The following is a 17,332-nucleotide window of genomic DNA, read 5'->3' as shown; positions in this document are numbered from 1 at the left end:
AAGAAAGAAAGAAAGAAAGAAAGAAAGAAAGAAAGAAAGAAAGAAAGAAAGAAAGAAAGAAAGAAAGAAAGAAAGAAAGAAAGAAAGAAAGAAAGAAAGAAAGAAAGAAAGAAAAAAAAAACGAATTTTCTGCATTTTCCCGCCTGACCTTTAAGGGGCAGTATTATGCAGTTTTAGTGTCGACTCTGCCGTTAATTAGAAGACGAAGAAGAATAAACAGGAAGTGACGTTTACCTTGAGCAAAATAACAAGGCGCCAAATTTATTCCCGTAGATTTTTGCTACACATGGGTTAGATTAATCTTCTGCGGATCTCAGCATTTAGTAAACAGAGTCGGAACACGGCTGTTCGGGTGAGGAAGTGATTTTAAACAGTGACTTAACCGCCATGTTTTTATTTTTGTTGCATCGGTCATAATTCGGTGAATATCGGAAATCAACAAGTGTTATGGGTTCGTTAGTGTCAGCTTAGATAAATTGGTAAATGTCAGTGTATGAAACTCCTTATTGACTGTTAGTTTGGAACAGATTGTCTCTGTGTTTTCTGCAGCATCATGGCGGTCCCGTTCGTGCAGGACTGGGACCTGGTTCAGACTCTGGGAGAAGGAGCCTACGGAGAGTAAGAATCATCATACAGTATTATTTTGCTTTTTCTCAACAAAGCCAATAAAGTTTTACCTGAACGGAAGTAACAGTCGGTGCTGTTAAAACCAACACACATTTCTTAATATTTTTGTTTCAATCAGCCAGACTTTCTTTTAAACATTTAAAGTGTTTTTTAGCTGAATAGACTTAGGAGCATCTTGTGGTTCTCCAGGTTGTTATGAAGGTCAAGTTTAAACGTGACTGAACACTGTTGGATTATTATTTTTTTTTTTTTACCTCAATTACTGAGCATGAACCTTGATGTCTTGAACCACTTTGGCTGTGTTGCCTGGAAGGAGTGGACAGGGGAGAGGACAGCCCCCAGAAACCATCTTATCACCTGCAAACTGGTTGGTCCCCTGTAGGAGTGTGCTGATTAGTGGGGGAAACAGTTTGTGACTCCTCAGGCTGATGAAGCCCTTCGGATGGAGGGCGAAACGTTTTTCAACAAAAAAAAAAGAAACTGTCCAAATTATCTGACTGAACATTGTTGGATTTTTTACCTGGATTATTGATCATGAGACTTAATGTCTTTAAATGGTTTTCTTGGGATTTTGGCTGCTTTTCATACATTTTCTGTTCTATTCTTGTAGATTCTGAAATGAGGAAACTGGACAGTTGAAAAACATAAAACTAACTACATCAGATGAACCTTGACCTGCCATTGTGTATCTGTTCCTTTCAAACCCAGCCGGTCGAAGCAGATGGCCGCTTGTCCTGAGCCTGGTTCTGCTGGAGGTTTCTTCCTCATGAGGGAGTTTTTCCTTTCCACTGTCGCCTTCATGCTTGCTCAAGATGAGAGTTCTGTGATGGAGTTAAATTTAAAGCAGTCTGCTCCTCAGATAAATAATGTTAACTTATTATTTTTATATATGGATGTTTCTGTTCAGTGCCCTGACATGACTTCTGTTGTGACTTGGTGTGATATAACTAAACTGAACTGAATTGAATCTCAGCTTAAAAAAGAAACTGTTCAGATGACCTCATATTGTTGTATTTTATACCTGGATTATTGAGCATGAACTTTTGGTGATGGAAAAACATTTGCTCAAGACTTCTTAAATGTCATGTCAACTTATTTTATGCAATGATTACAAAATTGATCACATTTTATAAACAACATATGAAGAAATAAGAGTTGATCTAAGACTTTTGCACAGTTCTGTGTATTATTTGAACCTCTAATACTCAGTTTAATAAACTGGAGTAATAAATAATATTTGTAAAGTTCTGATGGAGTTGGTGTGTTTTTTTTGTCAGGGTGAGGCTGCTGGTGAACAGACAGACCGAAGAGGCCGTCGCGGTGAAGGTCATCGATACGTCTCAGTCTAAAGAGTGTGCCGACAACGTCAAGAAGGAGGTGTGCGTCCATAAGGTGGGCAGCTGGTTTTTAGGAGTTCTGTTCAATGGTGCTTTTAAGACCATATCCTGTCAGCACAGCCTTTAACCACTGTTTTGATCCGAGTTTATTTTGATATTTAAATGTGTACTTTTCTTTGTTAGATACTCAACCACCCCAACATTGTGAGGTTTTTTGGTCACCGGAAGGAGGGGCAGAGTGTTTATCTTTTCCTGGAGTACTGCACCGGAGGAGAGCTCTTTGACCGTATCGGTAGTTTCAACGATACAACTTTACTGTTTTTATTTATTTATCGTTATTCTTAGGCTTTCATTATTTCTTTTACTTTATGCAATTTAATTGTCTGTCACTTTAGAGCCTGATGTGGGGATGCCAGAGCCGGATGCTCACAGGTTTTTTCAGCAGCTGATAGCAGCTGTGGTGAGTGGATTCAATTTAGGTTTAAATATTGTTTCCTGTTTCTGGCTTATCTTCATTTGTTGGCTGCTTCTTCACAGGAGTACCTCCACAGCCTTGGCATCACCCACAGAGACATAAAGCCTGAGAATATTTTGCTGGATGATAAAGGTGAGCAGGTAGAATGCGTGTCGCTGAGTTGATATTTTTTCAAATATTTATTCTAACCGCATAAAATGTGTATTTTTTATTTTTACCTATAGACAACCTGAAGCTGACAGATTTTGGCCTGGCCACCATGTTTCGGTTTAAAGGGCGAGAGCGCCTTCTGAACCGTCTCTGCGGGACTCTTCCCTACGTCGCTCCTGAGCTTCTCAGCCAATCAGAGTACAGAGCTCAGCCTGCAGACATCTGGGCCTGTGGCATCGTCCTGACCGCCATGTTGGCTGGAGGTAAGAGCACCAAAGGTGCATTTTGACAACAGGAGCCTTAACCAGGGAACTCGTGTGTGTACTTTACAAAATAGTTGTAATCAGTGGTTTGTGCTTTTGTACAACAAAATTGTTATTTTTATATTAGTGTACTTTTTTGGTTAAATCTTGACTAGAGTTTGTCTACCATCCTTGGAGACTCTGGTTAAGATTAATCTGAGTTTTCTTCAACAGTGTCTTTCTTTTTGCCTCAGACCGATCAACTAGGGCATGGGTCTGCAACCTTTATGATCAAAATAACCATTTCTGTCCCTTTGCACACTAAATAAAATGTCTTTGGAGCCGCAAAACCTGCTACAACTGTGATTATCAACTGGTGGCCCATGGGCCACTTCAAGCCTGTTGGAGGGGGCTTTTCCGGCCAGTAGGTGTGATATTATAAAATTAAAATATCAATAAATATTAATAATAATTTAATGTTTTTCTATTTTAGGGCAAAAGAAAAGACTGGATTTATGTAAAGAAGAAAAAAAATACCAATAACTTTGTACCAATTTTATAAAAATTCAAACACAAGTATGCAGGCTTATGTGAATTTTTGTTTTAATTGTGGAAACAGTTCATAAAGTATCCTAATATGAAGTAATAAAGCATAAAATTAAAAATTAGGTCAGTTTGTTGGATATGTAATTGAACTTTAAATTGAAATTAAATACTTCCATTTACTTTGACTTCGTTTTTTTCTTTAATTTTTATTGTTATCAAGTTGACTCAACATACAGTGTTTCTTGTCAGCAACTTGCATTAAAGGTTGTATTAAAAGCCCCCCACACACACACACACACACACACACCACCAAAAAATAAATAAAAATTGGTGGATTTGAGAAGAAGATCACACCGTAACACTGAAAGTGAGCTAAAAGAAGTGGCTAACAAACTACCGTATTTTTCGCTGTATAAGTCAGTTTTTTTGCATAATTTTCATGCCCTGTGAGTTATAGGCTGAAGTAACATATTTATGGATTTTTTCCTATATTTATAAACCAATTTTTGGCTGAGATATAACTGTTTTCATTCATTCTGACTGGAAAAAAAAGCAGTACCACATTCAGCCACTAGATGGGAGCAGAGTAGTAGTAGCTGTATGGCATGTCGTTGTATCATGTAATAGGTAAACGTGGCTATAATGACAAATTCAAAAAAGTTCAAGACAAAAAAAGCTGGACTTTATTTATTATACTTTGTTTATTTTCTTGAACTTTTTTTGAATTTACCATGTCCTGAATGACTGAGAATCTTCACCAACTACTATTGAGACAATCGGCTTGCCATATTACCCCCACCTTTGTTCTGCTTGCTGCAGTTCTGCTTTGTTCTGTAGTTAAACCAGCTGCACCGCCCCGGCAAAATGCAGCTAATTTGACCATTAAAGTGCTTTTATTAAGCAAACGTTAGACTGAGATACACCTTTGCTATAATTTTGAGCAAACAAATAATTGTTTATGTGCATTTCTTGTTAAATTTTGAAGAAACGAGCTGTATTCCTCCTTCTTTTTTCCTCCCTCTGCGCGCTCCCAGGAGCCCTGAGGCAGTGAAACTATTTTTGAAATTCGGTTGATTTGTCCATTAAAGTGCATTTATTAAGCAAACATTAGACTGAGACACACCTTTGCTATAATTTTGAGCAAACAAATAATTGTTTTTAGGCGTTTATCTTGTTAAATTTGCACAGCGACTCATCGCGTGCACACGTTTACTTCGGCGTATCGGCTTTTGAAATACAGCTGATTTGACCGTCAAAGTGCATTTATTAACCAGACATTAGACTGAGACACACATTTACTATAATTTTGAACAAACAAATATTTGTTTAAGTGTTAACTTGTTAAAGTCCTCCTGTGCACGCTACCGCCATTTGGAAGCCCATGCATTTTTGGTACAACACCGGCCCACATTTCCCGGTTGTCCGCGGTGACGCGTAACAAACGCAACGCGTCAACGGTTACGCATAATAGATGCGACGTATACGGCAAAGCAACATATTTATGGATTTTTCCACTTTATTAGACATATTTGGACTGATGCGACTTATAGGGCGGAGCAACATGTACGGCGGAAAATACGGTACTAACACAATGTTGTCGAGTTTTATTCACATACTGGCAAAAGAAATGACCGGAAAACTGCTAAAACTAGACAATTCTTGTTGTTTGTACAACGACCATTAAACTTCAGTTTTATGTTAGTTTTGATCTAAGCTTATAGCCGCTGCAGAGGACCCAAAGAGCCTCTTGTGGCTCCAGAGCCGCAGGTTGCAGACCCCAGAAGTAGAGCAATAGTTGTATGTCTCTTTCAGAAGGGTCTCAGGGGTCTTGGTGGTCTCTCACTGTTCTCCTTCTTCACGGTCTCTGTTTGTGAGGACGGCCTGCTCTTGGTAGATTTACACATGTCCCGTATTCTTTTGAGATACTGGATTGAACAGAACTCCTGAGGATGTTCAGGACCTTGAAATCCTTCGTCTCCTGTGACTTGTGCATTTCATTCATCTTTTCCGAGTTGAGGACAGGCACTTTAAAGGGGTGAATATTTATGCAGTCGCTAATTTTACATTACGTTTTATTGTTTAACTGTAGAAATCTGATTTCACTTTGACATTTGAGGTTTTAATCATGATTAATTTTGTACATAAGCCCAATTTACATTTACCGTGATTAGTTTATGACAGAAATAAAAGCCTAAAACATCCAGGGGGTGATTACTTTTATAGGCACTGTATGTCTGGTTTAGATTGCTGTGTTCTGACAGAAAACAGTTTCAGTACTTTGGTACTTTTCTACCAATAGTTTTTAGGGTTTTTTTAATTTACCTTGTATTCTGTGCCTTTGTTATGTTTTGATCTTAATTTCCTCTCGTCTGGATCAATACCTGCTGTTCCAACTTAAAATCAAATAAAGCTATACAGCACGAGTCAAAGTAAACTATTTGACAAAGCTCTGTCTCTGAAGATTTATTTCTTTTTATGAAACAGCTGAGCCAGTCAGGGAGAGTAAAGATTATAAAAACAAATAAACCAGAGAAATTGCACGTTATGACACAAAAGGTTTCAGTTTTCTGTAGAAAGCAGCCAGACGTCGTCTGAGTGCAGCCAAAGCATACTTCATAATGTAGTTCAGGATGTTTTTAGTCTAAGCAAGAAGACATTTATTTATAACTGATCCTTGTTCGATTTTAAACCACCGAAGCTGTGCAGGTGGTTTTAGTTGGAGCAGTAAAATGTCTGTCAGTTCACGGAGGTGCTCGCTCACCTGTTGTTAATGTAAGAGTTCTAAACACCTGGCTCGATGGAAAACACTGTAAAAACAAAGAATGCTTCAGTTGTGCATTACTGACGTGTATGATTGTGCAGTACGTTGGTGCAGTCGTCCTGGAGTCGAGGCAGTACCACACCGTGTGTTTTTTTTATGAGGAAACATGTTTTTGTTCAGAGCTGCCCTGGGATCAGCCGACCGACAGCTGTCAGGAGTTCTCAGACTGGCTTCAGAAGAAAACGTACCTACCTCCCTGGAAGAAGATACAACCTCTGCCTCTTAGTAAGTTCAAAACTTGAGCTATAAAGAATATTATTCAATGTTTCATTTAGGGATGCACAATATTGGATTTTTGGCCGATATGTTAAAACTTATTTGGCCGATACCGATATTTTTCCCCCTAGACCTGCTTACAGAGACGACATATCTTTCTCTGCTGTGGAATTAAAATACTACATTATTCTGCATGGTCTTTGTTAGTTTGACCTGCTACCAAACACAGATGCCAAAAAGGGGGATGAAAATGATGTAACACTTCAACTTGGATTATGTTTAATGTCACATTTATTCAGGACATTTACTCTCTAACATGATGACAACACTTGAACAGTGTAAATTTGTAAATTTTTACAAATCTAAACGGTGCGTGTCATGTCATAACGTGCTGGCGCTGCAGGCATCCTTGTCAGTGGGTTGTCATACAAAAACTGCACCATATTTATATACCGATATTTAAGCAGCGCCTTTTATATCGGTGAGTTATTTTGATGGAATGGCCGATATTTAACTTTATCGCTAATATCAGCCGATACGATACCATGTCAATAATATCGTGCATCCCTAATTTCATTTCATCACATTTTACTTGAACAGTGCAACATTAAGTTAAACTGTTAAGATTTATTGTGGTAAAAACTCACGTTTTACAGAAGAAGAGGAAGAATAAAAATATTCTGTTTTAATTCATGTGAACAACAAAATAGATTTAGAATGAGAGATTAGATCTGCAGTGAAGTTGTGTAAAAATTCCTGCACCAGCTGTCAAACTGAACAACAATTTTAGCATTTTACTAATAATTTAAGGAGCTAATATTTAAAATGCGAGTTCATCTCAGTGACCGTAATAATTTAAGGAGCTATGCTTTTAGAAGTAAGTTGTTTTTTTTTTAAGATCTTTTTTGGGTTTTGCTTCATCTCATTTCCTCAGGTTTGTTATCCAAAATATTACACCCTGATCCAGATGCACGGATCTCAGTTCCTGACATCAAGAAAGAGCGCTGGTTTACTCAAGGCAAGTGTCGTCAGTGTCGACGCAGACATAAAATCATCACAGCCAAGGGACAGTTCTACCTTCTGATGAAGTTATCACATTATTTTTAAGGCTTTTTAAAACGAATGTTAGGTGATGTTCTCGTCTTTGTGTGTCGGCAGGTTCTCAGAGATCAGGAGGGAACAAAGTTCTTCGAGCTGAAGTAGATCTTAAATCTCGGGCGAACAGGTCGGAGGCTGGTTGTGTCCATCTTTTTACCTCGGAGCAGACATCTTGTCTCCGTCTGAATGTCCTCGTTGTCTTCCTGCAGCGACGACAGGATGCAGTTTTCCAGCTCGCAGCCGGACTTGGCGGCAGGCGGTTGGGAGGCCATGTTGTTAATCGGCCCCGCTGACGGACAGGTCAGCCTCTCCCAGCCGACCAAACCTGAGCACATGTTGCTGGGGACTCAGATGGTCAGCACGCCGGGGGCCAGTCAGGTGACTCGCAGATTGGGTGCTGCATGAATGTATTCACACATATGTATTAGGGCTTGGCGATATGAACCCAAATTAATATCTCGATATTTTAAGAAAAATAGCGATATACAATATATATATCCATTTTTTTTTCTTTCCATAAAGTAATAACAAAAAATATTTCTGAGTCTAAGCTTTGTCCCAGTTGTCACACAGGCACATTTATTAACAAAAGCTGTAACTCTACAAAATAAATGTCTAAAAAATAAACTATTTACATATATTAAAGTTTGTTTTTTAGACATTTATTTACACGTTACATAATAATCCTCTTCATCTGTGCCGCCTTCATGTTAGTGAGCGTGTGTGAAGCAGCAGTGAGGGGCTGCTTGTATTCAGCGAGGGAGGAGGAGGCTGCGTGAAGCTGGACGAGCAGAAAAAGAACTTCTGTACACAGATTTTCATGTCTTACAGTGAGAGGAGGTAGCGCCACATTAATAAAGCAGTGGCTAATCATATCGTCAAAGACATGGTCTTTAGTGGCTAACAAGACAGCTAACTTTAGCCGTTTTGTTAGCCGCTAAAGACCGTGTCTGTTGGACTTCAGCTTCACACGCTTCATACTCCACTTATAACGCTGTTTTAAATGGTAAAAAAGATTCATAATGCTGAGTATCGGGACTTGTTTTTGGCGTTGTCTACAGAAAACATTTTCCTGCTGCTCATCTGACGATTTAAATCCAAACCATCTCTGAAAGAACAGCCATTGTTTGTCTTTTTGTTCAGCATCTAAGCTGCTCTTCTCCCGTGTTTACTTATGCTAAACGTCTCCCGTCCACCTCCTGGAGAAGTAGGAAACAGACAGAGTGCGACTGAAGGAGGGGGCTATGGTGGCCCTAAGGTATAAATGAACAACACTTGAAAAAACAGAACAACATTTGAAAAAATGGAATTAAATTTGAAAAAACTGAATTACATTAAACCAAAGCGGAAGTGGCCAAAACGGAAGTGTCTGGAATCACATTTGAAAAAAACTGAATCACATTTGAAAAAAAACCTGAATCACATTTGAAACAATGGAATTACATTAGAAAAAACGGAATTATATTTAAAAAACGGAATTACATTAGAAAAATAAAAAAAAAATGTTTTTAATTATTCCGTTTTTCAAATGTAATTCAGTTTTTTGAAATATGATTCCGGTTACTTCTGTTTTGGCCATTTCCTTTTTGGCTTAATGTAATTCCGTTTTTTCAAATCTTGTTGTGTTTTTGTTGTTTTTCTTGTGTTTTTTTTTTATTTTTTTTATGTTATTCTGTTTTTTCAAATGTTGTTCATTTTACACCTCAGGGCCACCGTACGGGGCTGTGTGGGTTTTTATTCAAGGAGGGGGGGCTGCGTGGGAGACAAAAGAGCAGGCGGATTTCCAAGTAAAATATTGCTTATATCGATATAGTCCCGTTTTATATCGAAAAAAATAAAATCGATATTTTTAAAAATATCGAGATATCGCCCAGCTCTAATATGTATCTATTGCTGGTCTTATCCCGACAGTAAGAACTTTATGCTGTTAGCTAAGTTCTGTTTCTGATTTGAAATGTTTAAAATTTGTTTTTCTCTGTGGGAAAAGTCTCCCTGGCAGAAACTGGTGAGAAGAATGACCCGATTCTTCACCAGCGTGAACGCCGATGCCTCCTTATCTGCCCTGAAGGAAGTCTGCGACGGCATGGCAATCGCCTTTAAACTCACCTGCACCAAACAGGTAAGTCCTTGTCCGATGACGGTTAACGGCAGCCTCGCCTCGGCTCACTGAGTCTCTGTGTGTCCTGAAGGTGACCGTGAGCACGCTGGACAAACGCAACAGCAAACTCATCTTTAAGGTCCACTTACTGGAGATGAATCAGAGAGTTCTGCTGGATTTCAGGCTGTCCAAGGTGGGTCAGAGCTTCTCAAAAAGGTGTAATTATGGTATTTTATTTTAATATTCCATTAGCATTAGATACGTGGATCCTTAAGAGTCTGACTTTATCTAGTCTGGATTACATTCATTCATCCACCAGGAAAGGATTATAATTAGGACCCCTGCAGAACTTTGTACTCCTCATGCTTCCAGCTGTTGATTTGTATAAAAAGGTTTGAGTTTGTTGATTCAGCAGAGCAGAAAACGAGGAGCGTCGTGTTTCCGTCAGAGACATTGACCTCTGTGTGATGTTTGCTCATTCTTCAGGGCGACGGTCTGGAGTTCAAGCGTCTCTTTGTGAAGATAAAACAGAAACTGGGCGACGTCGTCAGCACTCAGAAGGTTTTACTCTTCACCGTGTGAGCAGCCAAAACAGGCGCATGAAGATGAGCTGTACATATTTACATGTTCTGTGCTCGTTCTCACCAAGAGGAACCCGTTTGTTCTTGGACTTCCGAGTCTGGAGTAGAAATCCAGCCCTCTTGTCGTTGATGTTGCTTTAAAGTTGTTGTTTTTTTTAATTTTAAGAAAGTAAACACCATCAGAGTTAAATGCACAGTTTTATTAAGTGTAATATTTAAAGCTGAATAAATTATTAAAACACGTAGTGTGTGATAAATCATGCTGAAACCTTCAGTATGTCTTTAATGGTTATTTTAGACACTAATATTATTTTTATGACGTTATTGCAAATTAAAACTTAAAGGGATGATGAAAACCTGTTAGGGGCTAAAGTCAGTAGTTTAAACCAGGGGTCTGCAACCGTCACCATCAAGAGCCATTTCTGCTCCTTCACTTCATAAAACGTGTTCGGAGCTGCAGAACCTGCTACAACTGATTATCAACTGGTGGCCCATGGGCCACTTCGAGTTGGTTGGAGGGAGAATTTCCAGTCAGATGTGACATTGTAAAACAAAAAAAATATACAATGTTTTAGAACATTTATTGATTTTATTTTATTTTTACTAATTAGTAAACCATAAATGACTAAATTAATGTAAAGAACATAAAAACGTTTCTACCAATCTTTAACAGCGTTTAAACAGAGCTCTGCTGGATCACGTGAGTTCTCCTTTTATTTGTGGGAAAAAAAAAACTTAATGTGAATATATAAAGTAGGCCAGTTTGTTGAATATGTAATTGTGACTTATTGAAATTTTAATTTACAAATACTTTCATTAACTTGTTTTTTTTATCCTTATTACTAATGTTCATCCATCATGTTTACCTGCTTCTTCCTTTTTGGGTCACGGGAGGTCACTGGTGCCCATGTCCAGCTATCGCTGTGCGAGAGGCGGGGGACACCCTGGACAGGTCTCCAGTAGCTGAGTGAAGTGGGTGGGGTGTCAGCTTCACTCAGCTCTGAGTTCTCGTGGCTCAATGAGACTACCTGGTGAGAGTTAGACTCCGCCAAGGTTGCCCTTTGTCACCGATTCTGTTCATAACTTTTATGGACAGAATTTCTAGGCGCAGCCAAGGTGTTGAGGGGATCCGTTTTGGTGGCCTTAGGATTGCTTCTCTGCTTTTTGCAGATGATGTGGTCCTGTTGGCTTCATCAGATCGTGATCTACAGCTTTCGCTGGAGCGGTTCACAGCCGAGTGCGACGCAGCGGGATGAAGATCAGTTCCTCCAAATCCGAGGCCATGGTCTTGAGCCGGAAAAGGGTAAAGTGCCCTCTCCGGGTCAGGGAGGAGGTCCTGCCCTATGTGGAGGAGTTTAAAGTATCTTGGGGTCTTGTTCACGAATGAGGGAAAAATGGGAGTGCGAGATCGATAGGCAGATATGTGCAGCGTCTGCAGTGAAGCGGGCGCTGTACCGGTCTGTCGTGGTGAAGAGAGAGCTGAGTCAAAAGGCGAAGCTCTCAATTTATCGATCAATCTACGTTCCTACCCTCATCTATGGTTAGGATGCCTCCTGGACGCCTCCCTGGTGAGGTGTTCCGGACACATCTCACCGGGAGGAGACCCAGAGGAAGACCCAGGACACGCTGGAGGGACTATGTTTCTCGGCTGGCCTGGGAACTCCATAGGATTCCCCCGGAGGAGCTGGACCAAGTGGCTGGGGAGAGGGAAGTCTGGGCCTCCCTACTTGGGCTGCTACCCCTGCGACCCGACCCCGGATAAGCGGAAGAAGATGGATGGAAAAAAAAATTCACTCTCTCTCACCTAGGGACAATTTAGAGTTGCCAATCAGCCTAACATGCATGTTTTTGTTGTGTGGGAGGAAACCGGAGTACCTGGAGAAATCTCATGCATGCACAGAGAGAACATGCAAACTCCACTCAGAAAGATCCCGGGCCGGGATTTGAACCAGCGACCTTCTCACTGAGCGGCAACAGCCCTACCAACTGCGCCACTGTGCTGTCTTATCAATTTAACTCAACATATTTCTTCCAAACAATTCATCCTAAAGTAATTCCAAAAACATTAAAATAAAACAGGTAAAACTATCCTGTACTGTTGTGGGTACAACAACTACAGTATTAGAATTTAGTCGCATGTTAGTTTTATTTAAAGCTTTAAAGAGCTGCTGCAGACCACTGGTTTAAACACCCCCCACCACCACCACCATGTGTACAATCTATACACGAGCTTGTGGATAAAGTGACTCAATGTTTGTAGCTAATGTTTGGATCACAGCGTCTACAACCACAGTCCTGGTAAACTTCCTGTTGAAAGCTTCCAGTCGTCTTCAGCCTGTAGATTTGACCGTGATGGTGACGCTGACGGGCTCGTCATCGCCGGGGGGAGGTGCTTGGCTAGGAGTGGGGCTGGGGGTGGGAGTGGCACTCAGGGGTGAGGAGGCCCGAGGAATAGAAATGGTTGGACCTGCAAGAAACCAACGTTCAGTTTGTGGTTTCTTCACATTCAGAAGGTTAAAAGGTGTTTCTACTGAATGTAAATTAATATTAATTTTTAAAAAGTTGAATCCAGTTCATTGGAGAAACTCTCACATGTAGGCTCCAACTTTAAGTTTTAATGCGAAATTATCTTACCTGCGCTGGATAATCCACCAATATCCTCTATCCCTCCTTCTAAGCCTCTGACCATTTCATCCTCTGGAAAGTTGATGTTCTCCCTGGACTGGCTGTGCTGCCTAAAAACGTCAACACAAGACCTGAGGTGTCTGGACGAGTAATTTAGGACAAATACACAAAGAAGGGTTTGTCCTATTTCAGATACTCACAGTCCAAACAGCATGCTGTGCAGTCCTGTGGGAGGAAACACAACATTAACACACACATTGTTTCTGTGGTGAGACCGTCCAGCGGGAGGTGGTTTTGGTGTGGGACTCACGAGGATGGTTGTGGCGGTTGCGGATGATGAAGATGAGCAGCAGCACCGTGAGAAGAGCTGCAAACAGCATCCCACCTATGGCTGCTCCGATCACAGCGGGGTACATGTTGTAGCGTGGCTCCGCTGCAACACACCACAGTTAAACACATTGCAACGCCGCACACCTCTGACTACACACAGGAAGTGTCTTCTGTGTCTGAAGTGATTCTAAACCCATGTCAGAGCTACGGTTTGCAGCAGTCATGGAAATGAGTTTGTAAATAAAAACGACTGAAATATTTCAGGTTGGTCAAAGTTGAATTTGCCAAAAGTAAATGGGTTGAAAATCACTGACTCTTCACTCACATCTGAAGGGTGTTTTACAAAGCAGCTTTCATAAAAACAGGAGGTAAAATATTTTTATTTACCGTATTTTTCGAATTATAAGGCGCACTTAAAAATCCTTTAAATTTCTCACAAATTGACAGTGAACCTTATAATCACGTGCGCCTTATGTATGAATGTTGGTGCTTACAGACCTCAAACTGATTTTATGTGGTTTTTATGAATGAGTTGAATAAAGTTCAACTGTTTTGTTTCGCTTAATGCACCTTATGATTCGGTGCGCCTTATAGTCCGAAGAATACGGTAACACATTTTTTCTTAAGGCTTTAAGCCTCCACTAAATACATTGTTACCTATTATAAAAAATAAGCTATATTCTAGAGATGCAAAAGTATCTAGTATTTTTCACTACAGCGGTGTGAAAAAGTGACCCGTTCCTGATTCTCCTGCTTATTGAAACTGAAATTAATTTTGGTTTATCACTCATTTGGAAAGCTGAGTTCAATCTTTCTAGCCACATCCAAGTCTGATTACTGCCGCACCTGTTCTCAATCCTGAAATCACTTAACTCGAACCTGCCTGAAACGTGAAGTATGCCAAAAGATCCTCAAAGGCTAAATATGCTGCGATCCAAAGAAGTTCAGGAACAAATGAGAAAGTAATTGAAATCTATCAGTCTGGAAAATGTTTCTAAAGCTTTGAGCATCCTATTAGCTCATCAGTCCAATCAGAATTTAACTTTATTCCCTGAGTAAAATATTTACGTATACAGTAGTCCCTCGATACTTCGCGGTTTGACTTTCACTCTTTCGCGGATTTTCAGTGTAAGATTGTACACGACACATGACCGTCAACTTTAATATTACGTGATTGGGACGGTACGGGATCAAAAGTTAACAGGAGCGGACGAGAGCGGGAACCACCAATAGGACCAAAAACAAACAAAAAATACTTTGGATAGGCGCCGCCATTTTGTAGTTTTCTTTCAATAAGCCTACACTAACACAAGTCAAAAGAACTGCACGGCCCAGAAACCAACTGTGCTTCCGGCCGCTGCTTTCTTCTGAAATTCAAAGAACAGCAATGGAAGAAGCGAACACTAGCAGAGAAACCGATGTGGTCAAAATAGTTTTGCAACGCAAAATCAGAAGTAACATCTATCTATTAATCTCACAGAACTGGCAGGAAAGTCACAAATAATCCTGAAGCTGACCTCATCCTTCAAGTTGTAGTTTCTTCACTGGTGAGTACCCATATAAAATTTTGCAATACAGTACAGTACACATACATATGTTGTTAAAATTACGTAAGTTTAAGTTTGGAACATTGTAAGAGAGTGGGAAGGCTTTATAAAGCCTTAAAATATATAAAAATACTAAAATAAATATAACGTCCCTACTTCGTGGATTTTCACTTAACACGATGGTGTAACCCCTGCAATAAGTGAGAGACTACGTACCGTAATCAAAAATATTTGATTTATTCTAATAATCTCATCACTTGGGCAGCACGGTGGCGCAACTGGTAGAGCTGCTGCCTCTCAGCGAGCAGGTCCCTGGTTCAATCCCCGGTCCAGGGGCCTTTCTGGGTGGAGTTTGCATGTTCTCTCCGTGCATGCTTGGGTTTTCTCCAGGTGCTCCGGTTTCCTCCCACAGACCAAAAACATGCATGTTAGGCTGATTGGTAACTCTAAATTGTCCCTAGGTATGAGTGAGAGAGTAAATGGTTGTTTGTCTCGTTTGTCTCTATGTGGCCCTGTGATGGACTTGCGACCCGTCCAGGGTGTACCCCGCCCCTCGCACAGTGATTGCTGGACATGGGCACCAGCGACCCCCGTGACCCAAGATGGAATAAGCGGGTAAAGATAATGGATGGATGGATGGATCTCATCACTTTTGTGGTGAACCAATATGTTTCTGCCAATTTAGTCTTGCAAGTATCGTTATCTTTTAACGTCCATTAGTTTTTCTACCGAACACACGTGTGCCGTTATAACCACCGCACTCAACAGTTCTGCATAAAACACATCATTTTTCTCTATTACAAATCTATTTTGCTCAAAGTAAATGTTGTAGGGGGGAATCCCTGAAATTATACTAATAATAATAATAATGGTGCTTTTCAAACCTTTGTTAAATCTAAAATTCTTTTGTTTTATTCTCCACAGCTGGTTATGAGTTCAGCACAAATTACAGTAATAATCCTGACAGATTAAAAGTTACCGTCTCATTGACTCTGCCTATAGGCCTCAACCCATCTTCACTGAATAATCTTGTTCTGTTAATTCATCTGTTTAACTTTGTAGGACACCCTTCTACTGTACATATTGTTTTATGACAAGTAGTTTACAATAAGAAGAACACAGGATTCAGTTTAGGGACGTTTTGAAAGAAAGAAAAGGAAAGAGATCAAAGGGAAGATGAGGTGTATGTCACTGTGAGGTGTGTATGTGTGTGTGTGTGTGTGTGTGTGTGTGTGTGTGTGTGTGTCACCTAACAAAAAAGAAAGAAAAACAAAAAGCGTTATCCATCAGAGTCATTATAACAGCAATCATCAAAAAACATTTGCTTCAGTGTGTTTAATGAATCATCTAACTCACCTTTAAAACCTGAGTTAGTTGTTCTCTGCTCTAAAATATTTAAATAATTTAATTGTTGCTCTTCCTGTCTCTGTTCACTGACTGTACCTGGAGTCTTTGCTGCAGAAGGATGTCCGATGGTTCTGTAGTTGACGGGGATGATGCGGAACTGGTAGGTCACGGTTGGAGTCAGTCCTCGCACTGTGTAGCTCCGGACTCCTGCATCTTCGACGATGTCACGGTACCAATCCTGGGAAACAGCCCTTTCCTCCTTCCGAACCAGGGAACCATTGCTGCTTCCTTTACTTTTTGGTCGTTCTGACACCCACTGGTGTTCCAGGAAGAACCCCGTCCAACCTCCATCTGCATCAGATTGGACCTGCCACTCCAGCTGCACCTCGTTGCGCTGTCGGCTGCTGTACGCCGCTCTGACCAGGCTCACGTTGGGGGGCATGAGGTGTTCTGACACAGACACAAGACAGAGATGAGGATGATTGTTACAAAACTTACAGTAAAATGATTAAAAAGCTGTTGCAGCCTCTGTGAACAAATGGAACAGGGTCTTACTCTTGACCTCCAAAGTGATGTTGATCTCAGCTCCTCCCACTGCGTTGGAGGTGGAGCACCTGTACTCGCCGCTGTCCTGCGTCTCATCTGTGTCCTTCACCGTCAGGTTGGCCCACGCAGACGTTCGCAGCAGCAGGTACTTGGAGGTGTCTCGGACATCCACGCCCTGATTGTTGAACCAGGAGATTTCAGTGGCAGGAAGGTAGTTGGACCTCAGACTGCAGGTGAGCTGCACATCGCTGCCCTCGTACACAGACACGACGCGGCGCTGCGTCAGCAACACGGGGGCCTCTGCACACAGAAACATCTGCATTTGTTAACAACAACACAGATGTTCTGCTGGTTCTACAGACATGAGGAGCACTGACCCAGAGTCAGGCTGCAGGTCTTTGCTTGGACCTGAAGTGGGTGTTTGGCGTAGCAGGTGTAGGGATTCCCACTGCGGGCGGTGCCGTAGCGGAGGACCAGGATGTTGGAGTTCTCCTGTCCTGCTTGCCTCTGGCCCGCTGGTCCCTCCCACCACACCAAGGCTTTGGGGGCCCCTCCGTCCCAGGAGCAGGACAGCATCAGATACTGTCGAGTGATGGTCACGTAGGCGAAACACACCGGCTCTGCAGGAGGAAGATCTGATGGAGGAGAGGTCAAAGGTCAAGTCTCAGACTGTCCAACCTTCCTGCTGCTCGTGGTTTGAGTCATGAATCATTTTGTGTGCTCACATGTGCGTGTGCTGCACTGTG

At 41.1% G+C, this 17,332-nt stretch overlaps 2 protein-coding genes across 2 annotated transcripts in view; one reads left to right on the top strand and one right to left on the bottom strand.

Annotated features, from left to right (window-relative positions):
* Window positions 1-231: 231 nt before the first annotated feature.
* On the top strand, window positions 232-10,192 carry chek1 (checkpoint kinase 1). Its single transcript, XM_037687409.1, has 14 exons — window positions 232-352; window positions 550-618; window positions 1,905-2,019; window positions 2,148-2,256; window positions 2,360-2,424; window positions 2,502-2,571; window positions 2,664-2,852; window positions 6,319-6,423; window positions 7,349-7,432; window positions 7,573-7,639; window positions 7,722-7,890; window positions 9,500-9,631; window positions 9,702-9,803; window positions 10,097-10,192. The coding sequence occupies exons 2-14, from the start codon at window positions 554-556 to the stop codon at window positions 10,190-10,192; spliced, it is 1,368 nt and encodes a 455-aa protein (XP_037543337.1). The 5' UTR covers window positions 232-352; window positions 550-553.
* A 2,329-nt stretch (window positions 10,193-12,521) lies between these two features.
* Window positions 12,522-17,332, bottom strand: part of LOC119420040 (V-set and immunoglobulin domain-containing protein 10-like 2) — a 29,185-nt gene continuing 24,374 nt past the window's right edge. Inside the window, exons 6-12 of the mRNA XM_037687408.1 lie at window positions 16,964-17,221; window positions 16,596-16,886; window positions 16,137-16,490; window positions 13,127-13,249; window positions 13,017-13,041; window positions 12,826-12,926; window positions 12,522-12,658 (exon numbers count right to left, since the gene is read on the bottom strand). Of these exons, the coding sequence (XP_037543336.1) occupies window positions 12,522-12,658; window positions 12,826-12,926; window positions 13,017-13,041; window positions 13,127-13,249; window positions 16,137-16,490; window positions 16,596-16,886; window positions 16,964-17,221 (1,289 nt within the window). The remainder of the gene's footprint in view (window positions 12,659-12,825; window positions 12,927-13,016; window positions 13,042-13,126; window positions 13,250-16,136; window positions 16,491-16,595; window positions 16,887-16,963; window positions 17,222-17,332) is intronic.

The sequence above is a fragment of the Nematolebias whitei genome, chromosome 14, assembly GCF_014905685.2.
Source record: "Nematolebias whitei isolate Nwh7 chromosome 14, NemWhi1, whole genome shotgun sequence".
Lineage (NCBI taxonomy): Eukaryota > Metazoa > Chordata > Actinopteri > Cyprinodontiformes > Rivulidae > Nematolebias > Nematolebias whitei.
The sequence above is the reverse complement of the archived record's forward strand: the minus strand, read 5'-3'. Positions and strand labels throughout refer to the sequence as shown.

What these genes read in the sequence shown, in the direction of transcription:
- chek1 (XM_037687409.1), top strand. Translation starts at nt 554, where the DNA reads ATGGCGGTCCCGTTCGTGCAGGACTGGGACCTGGTTCAGACTCTGGGA. An exon ending in AGAGCTCTTTGACCGTATCG is followed by an intron (nt 2,257 to 2,359) that starts GTAGTTTCAACG and finishes CTGTCACTTTAG; the next exon opens with AGCCTGATGTGGGGATGCCA. An exon ending in GCACGCCGGGGGCCAGTCAG is followed by an intron (nt 7,891 to 9,499) that starts GTGACTCGCAGA and finishes CTGTGGGAAAAG; the next exon opens with TCTCCCTGGCAGAAACTGGT.